Source organism: Phocoena phocoena, chromosome 8, assembly GCF_963924675.1.
Source record: "Phocoena phocoena chromosome 8, mPhoPho1.1, whole genome shotgun sequence".
Classification (NCBI taxonomy): Eukaryota; Metazoa; Chordata; class Mammalia; order Artiodactyla; family Phocoenidae; genus Phocoena; species Phocoena phocoena.
In genome coordinates, this window is record NC_089226.1 from 29,707,326 (window position 1) to 29,725,120 (window position 17,795).

The 17,795-nt window shown below is 36.9% G+C and overlaps 1 protein-coding gene across 2 annotated transcripts in view; it reads left to right on the top strand.

Moving 5' to 3' along the window:
• The first annotated feature begins 483 nt into the window (after nt 1–483).
• Nucleotides 484–17,795, top strand: part of PDGFD (platelet derived growth factor D) — a 240,339-nt gene continuing 223,027 nt past the window's right edge. For both annotated transcript variants that reach the window (XM_065882858.1, XM_065882859.1), the window contains exon 1: nt 484–607. In XM_065882858.1, coding sequence (XP_065738930.1) covers nt 484–607 — 124 coding nt within the window. The remainder of the gene's footprint in view (nt 608–17,795) is intronic.

Consider the following 17,795-nt stretch of genomic DNA (forward strand, 5'->3'; position numbering starts at 1 on the left):
AGTGGTGGGAAGAGTTGCGTCTCACGGTCACACTGGGCGCGCTCAGTGGCAGAGCGGCCTTCGGCTGGACCCGGGCAGCCTTGTGCGCGCGCCGCGGCTGGGAGCCCGAGTGCGCGCAGCTCAGGGGCTGCCGCCGCCGCTGGGGCCGAGGACGCGGCTTCTCTGCTCGCCCGCCCGGGACGCCGCGCCACCCGCCCCCTGCAGCCTGTGTTGCAGCTGCCAGCCACCGGAAGGGGCGAACAAACGTCAACCTGTTGTTTGTCCCGTCACCATTTATCAACTCTCAGCACCACAAGGAAGTGCGGCCGCCACCCGCGCGCAGAAAGTTCAGCATGCAGGAAGTTTTGGGAGAGCTCGGCGACTAGCACGGCGGGGCGGCCCGGGCTAGCGCAGGGCGAGCGTGGGGGCCAGAGCGCGGCGTGGTCCTGGGAGCCTGTCCTGGCTTTTTCTTGGAGCGACGCTGTCCCTAGGTCGCTGATCCCAATGCACCGGCTCATCCTTGTCTACACGCTAGTCTGCTCAAACTTTTGCAGCTACCGGGACACTTCTGCAACTCCGCAGAGCGCATCCATCAAAGCTTTGCGCAACGCCAACCTCAGGCGAGATGGTAAGAGACTCAGATTTTTTTTTTTTTAATTAAGTAATCACGTTTTTTGTTGTCATCATTGTTGTCCCACACCCCTTTTCAGTCTTTCATATGAACCTTGGTTGTGTGTATGGGCGGGTGGGGGGTAGGGGGAAGAGGGGTCAGGTCCTGTCTCCAGTCCCGAGAGAGCCCCTTCTACCGGAATGGACAGAGGGGTGTGGGACCTATGCCTGAGGGGATCAGATAGGTCAGGTGGCTCATCTCCCTGATCCTAGAGAAGTCATTTTGGTGTCAAACAATCAACTGATGCTAGGATCCCAGAGTTGAAGAAAGTTGCAGGCTGTGCCGCACCACGGTCAGGCTCTCCACCTTTTGGACTGGAAACACGGATAGCTGGGGCATTTGTGGAGGGACTCAAGAGTGTCTTTCTCTGGGTGATTTATTTTTATTTTTCTTAAGTGTGGGGAGAGGGAATGATTCATTTCAGAGGAAATGATAGCTGGAACAGAGAACTTATTTATGTATTATTTATGTTGAGGAGACTGTGGTGTGCATACTGCGGTGTGCAGTATGTTGCCCTTTTCATCCCCAGAGTGATTTTTTCCAGTGGACTTCAGCGTGGCTCAGAAACTCAGAGTCTGGGAGAAAATGCCTTTTGGAGTTTTATCTGTATCCCGGGGGACCTGGCTTCTGCTATTAGTTGTCTTGCATAGAATTCTTTCCAACTGTTTGCAAGAAGTAAAGATCTTTAAGCAGCTCTCTTAAGCAAGGTCCCAGGCAGACTTGTTTGTTTTCCTTTACTATGGAGGACACATGGGTCATTGGATCCCAGCGATTTTAATTGCGTTTATTTACTTTCTGGGCCTCCACCAAGGTCTGAAGTTGATTTATTCCTGAATTCTCAAGTACAGCTGATGTTGCCAATAATTTGCAGCTGTTTCCACCATCTACCTGAACTGACCCATAGGTTTTTGTATTTGTTTTTTTTTCCCTTCATCAAAAATATCTTTCTTTCCTTCTGCTTGCTTAAAGTTCTAACAGATCTCCTAAAGAGATCACCAAGCTATTCTTAATGGCTTCACTCTTGGAGCTGGCAACATTTGACCTCTGGTAAATTCATATTAGCCTTCTTATTTTCTTCTCAGTTTCTCTCTTGGTATGTCCTTAATTTGGACATCACTGAAAAGCTTCTGTGCTTTGAAACAAACAAACAAAAACCTTATTATATTTTCTGATGGCAAGTATGCTGTGTATTTCAGTGTGCTAAAGTCATCTGAAGCGGAGGGGGTACAGGGAAGCCACAGAGTAACCTCCAGGCAGAAGGTCACCCTGTATTTATAGAATTACCTTATCACAGTATTTTGTGTAAAATATGCTAGCAGTGCATTTTTGATAACACTTCATCTTAGTGTAAGCACAAAATTTTCTTATTAATTAAAAAAAAAGATTTAGGCTCAAGACTAAACTTTTATAGCTTTGTTTCACTCATTAATGTTTCCACCAGGGACAATCTTCTACTCATTGAGTTTTTAGAGGTGTTAATGTTTGCACTTAATGTGCCCTTTCAGCTACATAGAGTAAAATGCCATTTATAATTTGCATGACTTCATAGCCATAATGTTGTAATCCTTAGCTTCCCAAGTATGAGTTACAAGAAATCAAGGACAGAAAATGAAAAATATGTAACCATTGCCCATTAACCCAAGATTCTGACTAAAACCAAGTCACGCAGCTCATATCTCTGTTTTTTGGAAAAGAATAATCTCATTTTACTTTTTGCTGTTAAAACTCCATACATCTATCTAGTCTATATGAGAAGTGCTAATACTTTATTTTATTAAAATTTGAAAACTACCCTGGATTTATTTCTTCATATTTTAGAGAGAGCTGTTTTGCAGTTACAGCACACATACACACACACACTTTGATTAGTTCAGATTGCTCAGTACTTAACTCAGTGTCAATCTCATTTATAAATAAGGCTAGGAAAGGGGGAAAGGTAGTTGGATTAAAAGAAAATTGTTGTATACAGAGTAAAAATAATCAACACTCATAATGAACTTTTATTTGGGGGAATTTTCAAAAGGCAGCTTATTCTTGTTATAGAGAGACATTCTCAAAAAAAAGGTAATATTGCCCCAAAGGAAAGCAGTTAGATCTTAGGAGGTGGAAAAAAGTCTTAGAAATTACAATGGTTTGTGGTCCTCCAAAGGGTCAGTACATATAAACAGATATATAGTACATTTGTAGTATTAGCAATTCATAGGGAGCAGATGTGATTAGAAAAAAAAAAAGAATGTCTAAAAAGGCTTCTTAACCAGGGGAGTGACGATATGAAGAAAAGGTTGAGAAACACTGTTGTAGAGTTTTGGTGAGAGAGTAAGAATAAAGGGTCTTTGAAAAAGTTTAGACATCCACTGGGAAATTGTAATGGCAACAATTGAGCTGATGAGAGAAAGTAATAACTTATTAAATTAAACCCTTGTTCTGATTCCAGACATTTTAAACTTGCTCTCTCAAAGTTCCTTAATGGCTCAATCAATACTCTTGATCCGATTAAGACAGGGTATAAGTTTGTGGAGGACATAAACAGAGAATACAATAAGGAGAAGATAGAAGATAAAAGTTTTCAAACATTAATTTAGGGTCCTTAGAAGACCTGGCCCTCAGATTACAAATTGTAGGAAATCTAACAAAAGATTAGATATGGCCCTTACTAGGGGTTTCAAAACTGTTCTCTAATGATGGAACTGTCTTTACACTTGAGGGCCATCGTTTTGTCTCTGCTGACCCTGTTAGCTGCTACCTAATGTTGGGGTTAAGAAAGGAAGAATGATGACAGGCATCCCCTGTTCTTGGCATGAGGTATGTTGGATCCTATCCAGCCTGATACAGAATCTTATTTTTTGGTCTCCCAGTACCTAATAGCTCCAGGTAACTGAAGTAGTTAAGAAATGAATTGGAGATAAAGTGTGAAGGTTGGTAAATGATAGTCTCCTTCTACCCAGTGTAGGAGGCTGCTCTGTTGCAGTCTCCTGGCCTCTCAGAAATCTTCATCACATTATGTTCTTGTTCTAAAAGGGATGTCTGTAGAGCCCTTGCCAGCACTTGCAGAATGACAAAAGGTGACCCAAGGAAGAGGGCGGTTGAATTTGGTCCCTGTCTCCAGGAGGAAACTAATAGGTTCTATAGCTAAGAAGAATTAAAATATAACAGTTTGCAGTGCTTATTTATGCTTCCTTATATCATATTTGTTATTCTTTCTCAAACTGATTTACTTTTGAAACCCATTCCTGATCCAACTCTTAGCCCAGAGAAAATCTTCCTTTAGCAATAGCATCTACATATTTTTATTTTAGTGCCTGTGCAGTTGGTGCTTTTGTTATAATAACTGGACACAACTGGTGTTTCTCAGAGTGTGAATCAAGAAGTGTGAAGGTAGCAATTAACTGACAGTATTGCTTACTTATTTTTAAATCTAACTAGATAGAACTTCCTGCTTATGGAGTTAAGATTACAGATGCACTCTTCATTTTCTTGACCCTTTTTTGCTTTCAGAAAGTACAGGTGTTGGTGGCAAATGATTTACCTTTGTAAACCACAAAGGTAACCTGGTTAGTGTTTGGCAACATTTTAAGTTATTTCAAACTTTTACATTTCAGAATTTAGGCAATTTTAAAAGGGACATTTTTATATAACTTTTACGTGAAGGACAGTTTCAGCAAAAAGCTACAGGGGGATGATATACAGTAGCAAAAGGAAAGAATACAAGAAAAATGCTGCAGCAAAAATGTTCTGACTCCCCATATAGTATTTTAGGACCAAATGTAAGTCCTAAATAAAGGAATAAGCCCGTGAGACACTAAAGTGCAAAAGTGCACAGACAGGAAGAAATATTTTCTTCCAAGAATTTTTTTTTCAGAATAAGCATGAAGCATGCCTTGTTTCTTACAAGCGTTGATGATAAATATAGTAATATATCTTTGCTCTTCACCCTGATATGCTGACATTCATTTATTAGCTTTAATTTTTATAGATTAATACTGTGTTCTTTGTGATTTGTGCCGTGTGCAGACAGGGAGGTCATAGCACATGAGCTGTCCTTCATTATGAAGAGTGATCTTGTCCCAAGTTTGGGGTTTTTTACTTGAGCACTTTTTGTAGAGTGTTTATAAAGACGGACAGTTTTGGGTGCAGTGCTTTGTCTATAAATATGAGCCAAACGTGATTTGAAACCTTGTATGTTAGGACTCTTGATTTTTGAAATTTGACATCTAGCATGCCTTCTTTGGACTGAGGGAGCTCAGTGACAGTTCTTGAGTGTGGGCTCTGAGAATGGGTTGAATATGCTGTGTTAGTTTTGAACAAGTCATTTCAGATCCAATGTGAGAAGCTGCTGCTAAGCTCTGCATTTTGCAAAAACATTTAATAAGCTAAATAGCAAGAGCCTACTTTTACAGAATTTCACTATTCAATAGCTTCAACTATGTAAAACGCAACCAAATGAACTAATATATGTGCAACAGATCCACTTAAAGACCAAATCAGTGTCGCAATGTATATAAATGAGGTCATAAAGTTCCTGTGGTAGACACTTATAAACCCTTTTCCTTTACTTTCCATGTAGCTCTACCTCACTTGCATATGTGGTTTCCCTGTCCACAGCACAGCAAGAGCATGGTGTTAGAATAGAGAACAGTACTGGTTCGATATATTCACACTATTAGCATTGAGAAGTGACAGCTAGTAGTTTTCCTGCTTCCTCTTACTTTTTTTCAGGCTTAGGCTTCTTATTGAAACAGGTGAGAATAGTTCCAGCTTGCAATGGACTGAATATTTATTTGTGTCCCCCCAAAATTTGTATGTCGAAATCCCAACCCCCAGTGTGATGATCTTAGGAAGTGGAGCCCTTGGAAGTTGATTAGAATCATGAGAGCAGGGCCCTCATGAGTGAGATTAGCACCCTCATAAAAGAGACCCCAGAGATATCCTTACCTCTTCCACCACATGAGGAGACAGCAGAAAAACATGGAATCTGCTGGACTTCCCAGCCTCTCAGACTGTAAGAAATACATATCTGTAGTTTTAAGCCACTCAATCTGTAGAAGTTTGTTATAGCAGCCCAAATGGACTATAATCTCTTTCTGTATGTCACTGGGGAAGTACTATATTACAGCCCAGTAAAATTGATGATTTTAGAGGATGTTCTTGAGTCATAAAGGAAAGTTTAGATTGTATGTTTAATAGGTTTACCAGGATCATAAACTGGAAGTGGTATTAGCTTATGTATATATGGATTTCAACCAGAAAATTGACAGTGCTTACTATGACAACCTTATGGAAAAGAACAATTATAGTCTGGATAATAATGGACTGTTATTATCATTCCTTTAGTGATAACTAATAGATTTGTGTTAGCCAAGAGGGAGGTGAACAGGAATTTTTATCTGCATTTTGGATTAGACCCTATTGGGTTCAGGATTCTGAATAACTTGAATGAAGACACAGAAAACACATTTACTTGCATATTTTATCTGGAAAAAATAGTTAACAGGTTGAATTAGATAGAGTGCTGATTTTTTCTATAAAGGGCCAGATAGTAAATATTTTAGGCTTTCCTAAAGTCATGAGGTCTCTGTTGCAACTATTCAACTCTGCCATTATAGCATGAGAGCAGCCATAGGAATTCCATAAATGAATGTGTGTGACTGTGTTGCAATAAAACTTTATTTACATAAACAGGCAGTGGGCCTGCAGGCTGTAGTTTGCTGACTGCTGAATTAGAGAATCTACATACTCTTAGGTTGAAATGATGGGCTGATCCTATCAAAACGAAATTCAGCAGGGATAAATGCAAAATCTAGCTCTTTGGTTAGAAAATAAAAACAACTGCATAATTACAGAATGGAATAACTTGAATTAATTTCAGTTTATGCTATACTAGATAGAGAGATAGAATGATAGATAGATAGATAGATAGATAGATAGATAGATAGAGATATGTCTATATCTTTATCTTCTAACTGGTTTAGTTGAACACAGCTTATGCTTCAACAAATGATGTAGTTGCTAAACAACAACAACAGTGTAAAACTGGTATTAGTGTTAATACTATGTTGGGATCAGGGAGGCAGCAGTGCTCTTATAAATTAGAATCTGTTCAGTCATGCATGAGGGTGTTGTGCTCTTAGTCTCGCTCCTGTGCAGGATTCTGCCTCTTTCTGACTCCTTCAAACCCATGTCCTAAACCCACAGACTTTACTACTCTCCTGTATTTAAACTTCCCTTCTTATTGTCCCCATCCTGTTAGCCCACACATATGTTTAAGTGTCTTTGCATTCTCCCACAACATATATAAGTTGTTTTAATGTTTTTCTTCATTTTAGCACAGTATAAACTTCTTCAGTCTCACCATGCCTTACTGTCTCTACTTCTTGTTTCCCTTACCCATTGCAGTTTGAAGTCATCCCTACCACTCTGGGTGAGGTCACTGTGATCTGTAGCCTCCTTTGTGATCATTCTTGAAATGATCTCTTCCTTTGGTTTGACACTACCCCTCCTTTTCCTTAACTATTCCTAAATGTAAGTTTGAAATGGTGATAGAAATAAAGCCAGAATTAACATAGTACTTATTTTAGGTTCTTTGGAGAAACAAGATTAGAAAAGGCTTAAAAAGTGTATCTTATGTTTTGTTCTGTCCCTGTAACCATTATAAATAGTGAAAGTAGTGGGGAAAATCTTAGAATATAATTGGGATCTTGTTAATATAAAAAGAAACATTTAAAATTAAAAAATAATGTCATATTATAACCTATCAAGCTCTACAATTGAAGCATTTTGGAGGTAGATATGTACATATACATTATATAAACTTATAATATTTAAAAAACAGAATACTTATACTATAGAAATATGACATTGAATAACCACATAGAAATTTTCCCTTATATCATTGAGTGTTCTTTTACTTATTTATTTTTTTTGTCTCCTTGGCTGAGTCTTCATCTTCCTGTCTGCCCTTAAGGCTCTGGCCTTAGCCTTATCTTCTCACTTTTCCTCACTGTTAGTCTCAAGAGGATCTTAGTTTTTTCCAAAGTGTCAATTGCTACTTATATGTGAATGATGTGTAAATCTATTTTTACTGATTCTGCTTTATTTATTGATTTATTCTGCTTTATTTACTGATTCTGTTTATTGAGCTTTTGATCTGTCTTTATTTCACTTCTTGAGGTCTGCAATGGGTGATCCCACTGGCACTTAAAGGAAATGCTCCAATTCAGTAGGCCTCAGAGTGAAATTATCAGTTTTTTTAAATATTGGGTTATTCATCCAATGGTGAATTCCTTAGCAGTATTAATCCTTTTGTTGTTTTTCTTCCAGACACATCATAGTTGTTTTTGAATGAACTATTGAGTGAATGTGCTGACCAGGTATCACATTTTAGACAGGAATTGCACCACCCTATGTAGCCTTTTCTGACTCCCAATCCTCTCTAGGTAGAATTGGCTACTCCTTTGTTTTCCCAATTTTTCCATGGTACTTATTTATTTACAAATCTGCCATCTGCTGATGTGAGCATACTTGTTATATTTAATGAAGCTGTGCACCTCATTATCTGTTTCATTGCCTGGCATGTAGGACTTCTCCTTAATAAGGTTTGAAGAGTCGGTAAATCAACCAATCACTGTCAGAAGACAGTGATTGACAGTGTCAGAAGATCAGTTTATGACTGATATTTGGGCCACATGAGCCCTATCATATTGTAAATGAATGGGAGCAAGGACGTTTAAACTCTGAAGCTAGGGTGACTGTAAGGTTTCTGTTAATTGTCTGGGTGGCTGTTTGTATTATTGAACAGGATAAGGATTAGAAGAGGAAGAACAGATAAGGGAAAGTCATGAAGGTAGAAAATTAATTTGTGGATACTTTAAGCTTTAGGAGCTTGTACAATATCCATGTGGATGAAATCTAGAGGAGGGAGGTAATAGAGAAGCACTCATTTGCATGAAATGCATGCAGAGTGAACATGAAGTAATCAACTATGTACTATCATGTTTTTAAAGTAAGTGGTTGAAGTGAGAGAGTGGCATGGACACATATACACTACCAAATGTAAAATAGATAGCTAGTGGGAAGCAGCCACATAGCACAGGGAGATCAGCTCAGTGCTTTTTGACCACCTAGAGGGGTGGGATAGGGATGGTGGGAGGGAGACGCAAGAGGGAGGAGATATGAGGATATATGTATACATATAGCTGATTCACTTCGTTATAAAGCAGAAACTAACACACCATTGTAAAGCAATTATACGCCAATAAGGATGTTTAAAAAAAAAAGGATGTGGAGAAAAGGGAACCCTTGTACACTGTTGGTGGGAATGTAAATTGGTGCAGCCACTGTGGGAAAACAGTATGGAGGATGCTCAAAAAACTAAAAATAGAACAACCATATGACTCAGCAATTCCACTCCTGGGTTTATATCTGAAAAAAACACCAACACTAATTCAAAAAGATACATGCACCCCATTGTTCATAGCAGCATTATTTACAATTGCAAAGATATGGCAACAACCTAAGTGTCTATCAACACATAAATGGATAAAGAAGATGTGGTGTATGTGTACAGTGGAATACTACTCAGCCATAAGAAAGAACGAAAAGTTGCCATTTGCAGCAACATGGATGGACTGGAAGGGCATTATGCTAAGTGAAATTAAGTCAGACAGAGAAAGATAAATACTCTGTGATACCACTTATATGTGGAATCTAAAAAATACAACAAACTAGTGAATATAACAAAAAAGAAGCAGACTCACAGAGATAGAGAACAAACTAATGATTACCAGGGAAAGAGGGAGAGGCAATATAAGGGTGGGGGAGTGGGAGGTACAAACTATTGGGTGTAAGATAGGCTGAAGGATGTATGCACAAGATGGGGAATATAGCCAATATTTTGTAATAACTGTAAATGGAGAGTAACCTTCAAAAATTGCATAAAAAATTAAAAATTAAAAAAAGTAAAAAAAAATAAAATAAAGTGGTATTCATGATTGTGGGTGTATAATACTAATAGCTGATATTCCTAGAGTTCTTATGACAAAGTGCTTTCATAGCCATTATAGACAGTGGCTTGGTGTGAAGAATTGGTCCTTTCCAAATGACTTTGTTGAAAATTTCAAGATCACATATACTTTTAGACTGCTCCCTTAGGCATAAGCATGACACTTTGGGGTTAATTTTGGACTAATATCAATGAAATGTGGAGAATTTTCAACTGTTTCTCCCCCACACAACCCCCCCACCTAAAAAAAAAACCCTCACACATACTCTGACTAGAATCAATCCTTTTTGGTATACCTTTCCTTTCCAGAGTTAGTATTTGAGTACTGTTATGTGAAGTTCCCACTACTTAATAAAGTTCAAAAGAAAGAAGAAGAAATAAATTAAGGATCATGAAACAAGTCTTAAGGTTCAGTCAGGATGATTGACTATGGAAAGCTAAGGAAAGAGTAATGCATCTCCATTCTGTTTAAAGATTTATCTACAGAGAGAGAACATGTTCATGCTATTTTACTGAGGATTAAATAAGAGAGTTGCTATTGAATGGGATAAAAAAAGTATACATTTCCTATGAAAACAAAAAGTCCATAGATGAAGTTGCTAAACATGGAATTAAAAGATTTTTAGATAGTTGCTAATTTAAAAAAAAAGAGAGAGAGAGAGAGAGATGGTGTGAGAGCTATTTGGAATTTAGTTTAAGTACAGCATATGCAGAGATTATTTAAATACCCCAGGAAGAGCCACTGTGGCTTTATATTATATTCATTCAATTCTTTAGTTTACTACTTTTCAACAGACCCAACTGCAATAAACATAAACACTACTCATTTGTTCAAAAAATATTTATTGAGTACTGACTAAATGCAAATCTCTGGATGAAACAGTTAAACCTAGGGCACACTCTCTACTCTGTTAAAGCTTATACTTCAGTTGATGAGATAAAGTATTCATGGGAATAAACAAAGGGCAAGACAGGGCCATCTGTGTGCCGCTATCATGTTACTTTGTTGTTGTTTTTTTTTAAATACTCTGTCCTGTTGAGCAAATTTTAACCATAAATCATCTATCCTAATATTTAGTTCAGAAAAAAATGATATTGATTAAACTGTTGTTGAGCACAGTACTATTTGAGGATTGGAAGACAAATTCTTTATTGGTTATTACTATTACTATTATATCAATTAAGATTTGAGCAGAAAAGTAACTTTTAATTGTAGAACTGGGAGTCATACGTTCTTGGTTTTAGATTTTAGGCTAAATATTTCTGAACCATAAAAACAAATATAGGGGCTCACTTACCTACCCAGGAAGACTTAAATTTTTAACATTTGATATGCACTATGATTATTTGGCCACTGGATGGCAGCAGAAAAAAGACAGCTTTGTGCATATTATTATTATTTTTTTTTACTCCCTCTCTTGGTTGGGCATGTCAGTTCAGCTAGGGAAATTTTATATTTTCCAAATACATTGAAAAGAATAAACTACAAATCATGGTAATCTGTCATTAATATATAACTTATAGTCCATATGACCTCAATAAATTTTAAGTATAATTAAAATATGTTGAAAATACATGACTATTTTACTGCTTTGTACCCTTTACTCATCTAGTTTGCATGTATAAAATTCCTGAAAGTCCAACTTAGAAACATTGATTAGTTGAAAATCATTTTCTGAACAACAGTTGCATGTGCACAGCCACTGGTTGACAAATTTCCTTTGAGTGCATGGCCAGCTAGTTGGCCACTCTAGACTTGCAGTAAGTCCCTGGAGACTCCTCATTACTTTTCAGGTGAATGGGTTTATCAAAAATAAGTTACTTTGAGGGACAAAAGCATAATTATGATATCAGAAGTGAGAAGTCATCTTCTCTGAACGTTGCAGTTTCTGAGATCTAAGGAGACACAGGGCAGAGTGGTGAGCATGTAAAAGTGTAGGAACATGAAACCTGCAGCTCTCTACCTAGATGCAGAGCAATAATCAGTTATGGGTGTGCAATAGCCACATAATTCCACATTAAAAAATTTTGGTTGTGTTAATCCAGCTTTAATAAAAATTTCAAAGTGGTATACAAAAATGACCATTTTTAGTGAATGCTTTAGGGCAGATTGGAAAACTATGTATTGGGGTCTGTATGAGGCTGAATAATGACCCTCATGTCCTAATTCTGGTACCTAACTGCTATGTTCTATGGCAAAGAGTCTGCAGATGTGATTTAGCTTAGGATCTTGAAAAGATGAGATTATCCTGAATTATCTCAATGGGCCCTGATGCAATCACAAATGCCCTTATGGAGATTTGCCACAGGCAGAAGAGAGGGCAATGTGACCACAGAAACGGAGATTTGAGTGCTGCTACGACCACAAGCCAAGGAATGCTAGCAGCCACCAGACGCTGGAAGATGCAAGGAATAGATTCTCCACTCGAGCATCCAGAAGGAGCAGGACTCTGCCAACACCTTGATTTTGGCTCTTTGAACTGATTTCACACTTGTGGCCTCCAGGATTCTAAGAGAATAAGTGTGTGTTGTTTTAAGCCAGTAAACTTGTGGCAATTTGTTACAGCACTCACAGTAAACTAATAAAGGGTCTTTGATGTGAAAGATGAATGGTTGAACTGCCTATTTGTTGAGCAGTTTTCTAACTGTAAAATTTCATTGGCCTATAAAGCTGTATCAACATTTTAATGGTGCCTTTTGATCTCTGCCTTTGAGAATTCTCTAGTAAGACAAGCCTTACTTCTGCCCTAATTCCATATCAGAATAATTAGGAAATTCTGGTTCCAAATCTTACCTATTTTTCAGATAAGATTAAGTCCTGACATGATGAAAAGGACAGTGATCCTATTTCATCATATTTTCATTGAATCTTAAAATTTTCCCTTAACCTAAATATGTCATTTATGCATTTGTTGGCTCATAGTTTATTCATTTGTTTATGCCACAGAGTTTGTTGTGAGACTATTACGTGTCAGTTTCTATACTAAGTTCTGGGGCAAAGTGTTGAAAGTGATGTGATAATAATTATTTTGTTAATTAACTACATGATAATCATGTGATAATAGCTACCATCCACAGAGTTCTTATTGGTATGGAGAGTATGCTGATGTAATATGATATGTGTAAGTGCAGTGATGCTATTATATGTTATGTGATGGAACATAGATATTTCTAGATGACATATTTGCAAATATTAGGATTATTAGAAATTTGGAGTTTAGGACAGAGTCAGAGAATTCCAGTTGAATTTCTGAGCCCAGTTGCCTTAGCTCAAACTGAGCCCAATTCTTACCACTGTAGGCCATCATTGTCCAACAGAAATATAATGCAAACCAATGTTATTTTAAAAACTTTAGTAACCATATTAAAAAGTAAAAAGAAAAGCATTAAGTTAATTTTAATAATATATTTTATTTAATCCAATCTATATCCAAATATTATTTCAATGTTTAATAACTATTTTTAAAATACTGATTTCTTTTTATATTATTTTTATCATATTGAGCCTTCAAAATATGATATGCATTTTATATATACACATAACACATCCTATTTCAGACTAGTCACATTGCAAATACTCAGTAACCACATGATGCTAGGCATTACTGATTTGAACAACACGGTATCTTAAGATTATTTATGTAGACAAACACAAGTTATCACTGGTGTTTTTCCAACATAAAAAAAATATTGAACTTATGAAAACTATATCTCCCTCTCTTTGTTGCAATGTGTTTAAATTGACTGTGTCACTTTTTAGGGGGATTAATAACTCAGCATGGGCAAGTTTTATGTGGTTTATATTTTGTTTTTTTTATATCAACATCGTTAGAGTTGACGTTTCTGGTTATTTTCATGTATACTCTTTAAAAAAATTTTTTTGCAGTCATCTCATAAACCTGCAGTCAACCGGGCTACTCAGTTTATATTATATGCAGGTGCAAAATTTCTGATATTTGAGAAGCTTCTTTTGAAAACAGCAGCTGGCACTTCATTTCTCTGCTATGGATGGAAAAAAGCTGTGTTTAACCAGCACTGGTTTTCCTTTTCATTTACAACTTAATTTGACTTAGGTAATGATAACATTCTCTTTTTATCACTTGACCAGTTTAAAGAATTACTCTTTCTGGCTGATCAGTAAAAGATCTGTAAAAAACAAAATACTGCTATGTGTTTGGGAGGGGGTTAACCTATTATATATTTGGTACAGATTTTTATTAAATTACCCATATCTCCTTGGCTTTAGAAGCTTTGGACAGCATATATTTGGAGCATGCCTTTTTTTTAAGCAAAATTAAATGTTATGAAAACTGTTGTTTTGCATTTTAAAATTTCAGATCTATCATTCATTTACTCCGTGGCCAAGAAGTAAAAGGTGATTAATAAAAGTTATTACAGAAATATAAATAATTTCTACTTTTCCTAAGTGACATATTTCTACCAAGCTTTTGGTTGGGTGTTTGTTAGCATGGCCTTTTAATCTGTTTGTAATTTGGGCAAACAAAGGTGTTCTATCAAGTAGAATGGCTTGTAAGGGTGTACTTTTTTTCCTTAACTGATTTTAGAAACATCTCATTGGATTGTATTCCTGTGAGAGGCTTATATGCAATGATGTTATGTAAAACTCTCATTGCTGTAAAATTTCTTTCAGTGGGGGTTGCAACCTGAGTTGCCCATTTTGATGTCTCATCCCAGGAAGGACCTCAGCATGGTGTACCTAGTTTTCCAAACAAATACCCAAGATTGGAAGGGCTAAGGAAGACTAAGAAAGGCACTGCTTCATGAGCTCAGAATCTCTTCAACAACTCTTTATGTCAGGACACAGCATGACTCTATTGTTATGGAAAATATTTTATTCATAAGGCACTTTTTGTTTTCAGTGAAGAAGTGGTTTTGAAAACAGTGACTCTTTTTTAGTATGCCCTCTTGCACCCTTCTCACTTACCTCTACTTGAAATTGTATCATTCATTTTTTTTTGTTTTGTTTTGTTTTGTTTTTGTGGTTCGCGAGCCTCTCACTGTTGTGGCCTCTCCCATTGCGGAGCACAGGCTCCGGACGCGCAGGCTCAGCGGCCATGGCTCACGGGCCCAGCCACTCCGCAGCATGTGGGATCTTCCCGGACCGGGGCACGAACCCGTGTCCCCTGCATCGGCAGGCGGACTCTCAACCACTGCACCACCAGGGAGGCCCATCATTCATTTTTATTTGTGTATGTTCTTTATTCTCCCAAGAATCTAAACTCTGTTAGGATAGAGACTTTGTCTCTTTTATTCCCTATAGTATGCCTGGCTCCTGGAATAGTACCAGGTATATAGGAGATGCTCAGTAAGTATTTGCTAAATGATTGGCTGATGTGAACATCAGCAGGGTGCAATTCAGATGAAGCTCAATCTTGAAGCAAGAGCAAGGTGTCTGTGGAGAGCAGTGGTGGACCGACTTGGAAGCTAATGAAACTTAAGCTTCCAGGTCCTTCCCTTACTATGTCCCTTCCAAGGCCCTATTACCTAATTTTATATTTATAATATAAAATGATAGTTTTCTTAAAGAGAGCATCCCAAATTGTATGTGTCAGACCCCACAAAATCTGAATGATTCCTTAGTATTAAGGTACATATCTTGACATTTGAGTTTATTCTGAAGATATGTGAAAATATCTTCTACCAGATAAACAAATTAGTACAGCAGGACTCCGTTACCCCAAGAGCTGGCTTAACCACATGGTCTAGTCTTAATTTAAAACATTCTGACAGACTGATGAGCACAGTGATTGCAGTGCTTTTGTTTACTTCCCTTGTATGCATTTTTGCTTCCGTGATTGAGACATATATACATATATATATATATATATATATATATATATATATATATATATACACACACACCACGGGTCTGTTGTACAGCAGTCCCCCCTTATCCACCGTTTCTCTCTCCATGGTTTCAGTTACACGCAGTCAACTGCAGTGGGAAAATATTAAATGGAAACTTCCAGAAATTAAAAAAAAAAAGACAAGTTTTAAATTGTGTGCCATTTTGTGTAGCATGATGAAATCTCCTGTTGTCCCACTGTAGTCCGCTGACAAAGTGAATCATCTTTTTGTCCAAAGCCCTTTAGTCACTCAGTAGCCATCATAGGTTATGTTGAGGTATCATAGTGCTTGTGTTCAAGTCACCCTTATTTTATTTAACAGTGTCTCCGAAGCCCAAGAATAGTGATGCTGGCAATTCAGATATGCCAGAGAAGTCTTAAAGTACTTCCTTTAAGTGCAAAGGTGAAAGTTCTCAACTTAATAAAGAAAAAATATCATATGCTGAGGTTGCTGAGATCTATGGTAAGAACAAACCTTCTATCTATAAAATTGTGAAGAAGGAAAATGAAATTTTGCTGGTTTTACTGTTGCATCTCAAACTGCAAACATTAAGGCCACAGTGCACGACAAGTGCTTAGTTAAGATGGAAAAGACATTAAATGTGTACAATAAGATATTGAGATAGAGTAAGAGAGAGAGACCACATTCATATAACCTTTATTACAGTATATTGCTATAATTGTTCTATTTTATTATTAGTTATTGTTGTTAATCACTTACTGTACTTAATTTATAAATTAAATTTTATCATAGGTATGTATATATAGGAAAAACAGAGTATATAGAGAGTTCCGTACTAGCCATGGTTTCAGGCACCCACTGAGGGTCTTGAACTGTATCCCCTGTGGATAGGGGAGACTACTATATTTATTCCCAAACATATGTCTTCCAGTTGTACACATTAATGTAATTACATAATTTAAATATTGTGTGACATAACAAAACAAAGGAGAGTTTTGTTTAAAAAAATATTTAATTGAATACTTTTTCCAAGCTTTAATGATGAGTTCCTAAAAAAATATGTTGTTGAGTTAGGTATGAGTGAGACAATTGAACTATTCTCCAGAGTGAAAATAAAATAAAATAAATCTAAGAAGCCTGAAGGGCTCTATCTATAAATTACATCATATGTATCTTTAATTTTTTTTCTACTTTCAAGAAAGAAAAATTGGAAATTATGGATGAGTATGGACGTGGCTTATTCAAGAAAGATTACAAAGATTTTATCAGCATGAGACATACTGAAAGAAAAGATCTTTGTACTTCATCAGAACTTGGTCACTGGAATGCACATTTTTATGTTTAAGCTAAAATAAAATATAAAACTCTCCATTTTAACTGGTGTTTTAAATTGATCAATCCATTGCTGTTTCAACTATGTTGATAAGAGGGTTCCCAATGTGTGTACAGAAAAATAATGTCTTAAAGAGATACATCCAACTTATACTAATAGAGGTTAATGAAATTCATTATTATGAAAAGGAAATCTAGCCTGATGAGAGGCTAGGTATGGAATAATGATTAAAGATAGCAAGACCTGAGCTGAAACCCTGCCCCTACCACTTGCTAGCTACGTATTCTTGGGAAATTACTCAACCCCTCTCAGACCTCAGAGATTGAAAACAAAAAACAAAGAAATAAACAAAAAAGAGAAAAACACCTATATTATAAAGTGAATGTGAAGATCAGTTACTAGATGGAGAGCTCTTAACACAATGTTAAAGACACAATACTTAATAAACAATAGGGTATTTAGATGTCTGCATTAAGTTGTTTATCAGGGTTTTCTCACATTTCAACATTTTTTCAGAGTATACATTAAATAATAAAAGTTGTACCTTACTACAAGTAGTAGTAATGGCTATTTCTAGAGTGTGTTTATATGATGACTTCATAGACTCACTAAATTTTAGGGCTGGAAGGCTTCTTTGAGGTAGGCTAGGCCATCTTCTTGCTGTACAGTTGATGAAACCATGGCACAGAGAGAAGTGCAGTGACTTGCCTAAAGTCACACAGTGGATCAAATTCAAGTACAAGTTTTCTAACCTCTCATCTGTTACTCTTTCCATAGTATCACAGATGCCTCATGTCTATTGTTAGGTATGACAACAGGCAATTTCAGTAAAGACTGGAGGTAAGAATGAAAGAAAGTGGCCTCACCAACCTCTTATTGATTATATCATCAATACTGTCTATCTTTCCCTCCAGCATTGTGTTCAGTTTGGGCTTTTTTATGGCAAATATAATGGCTATAATTTTTTTTAGCATTTTGAACTAAAA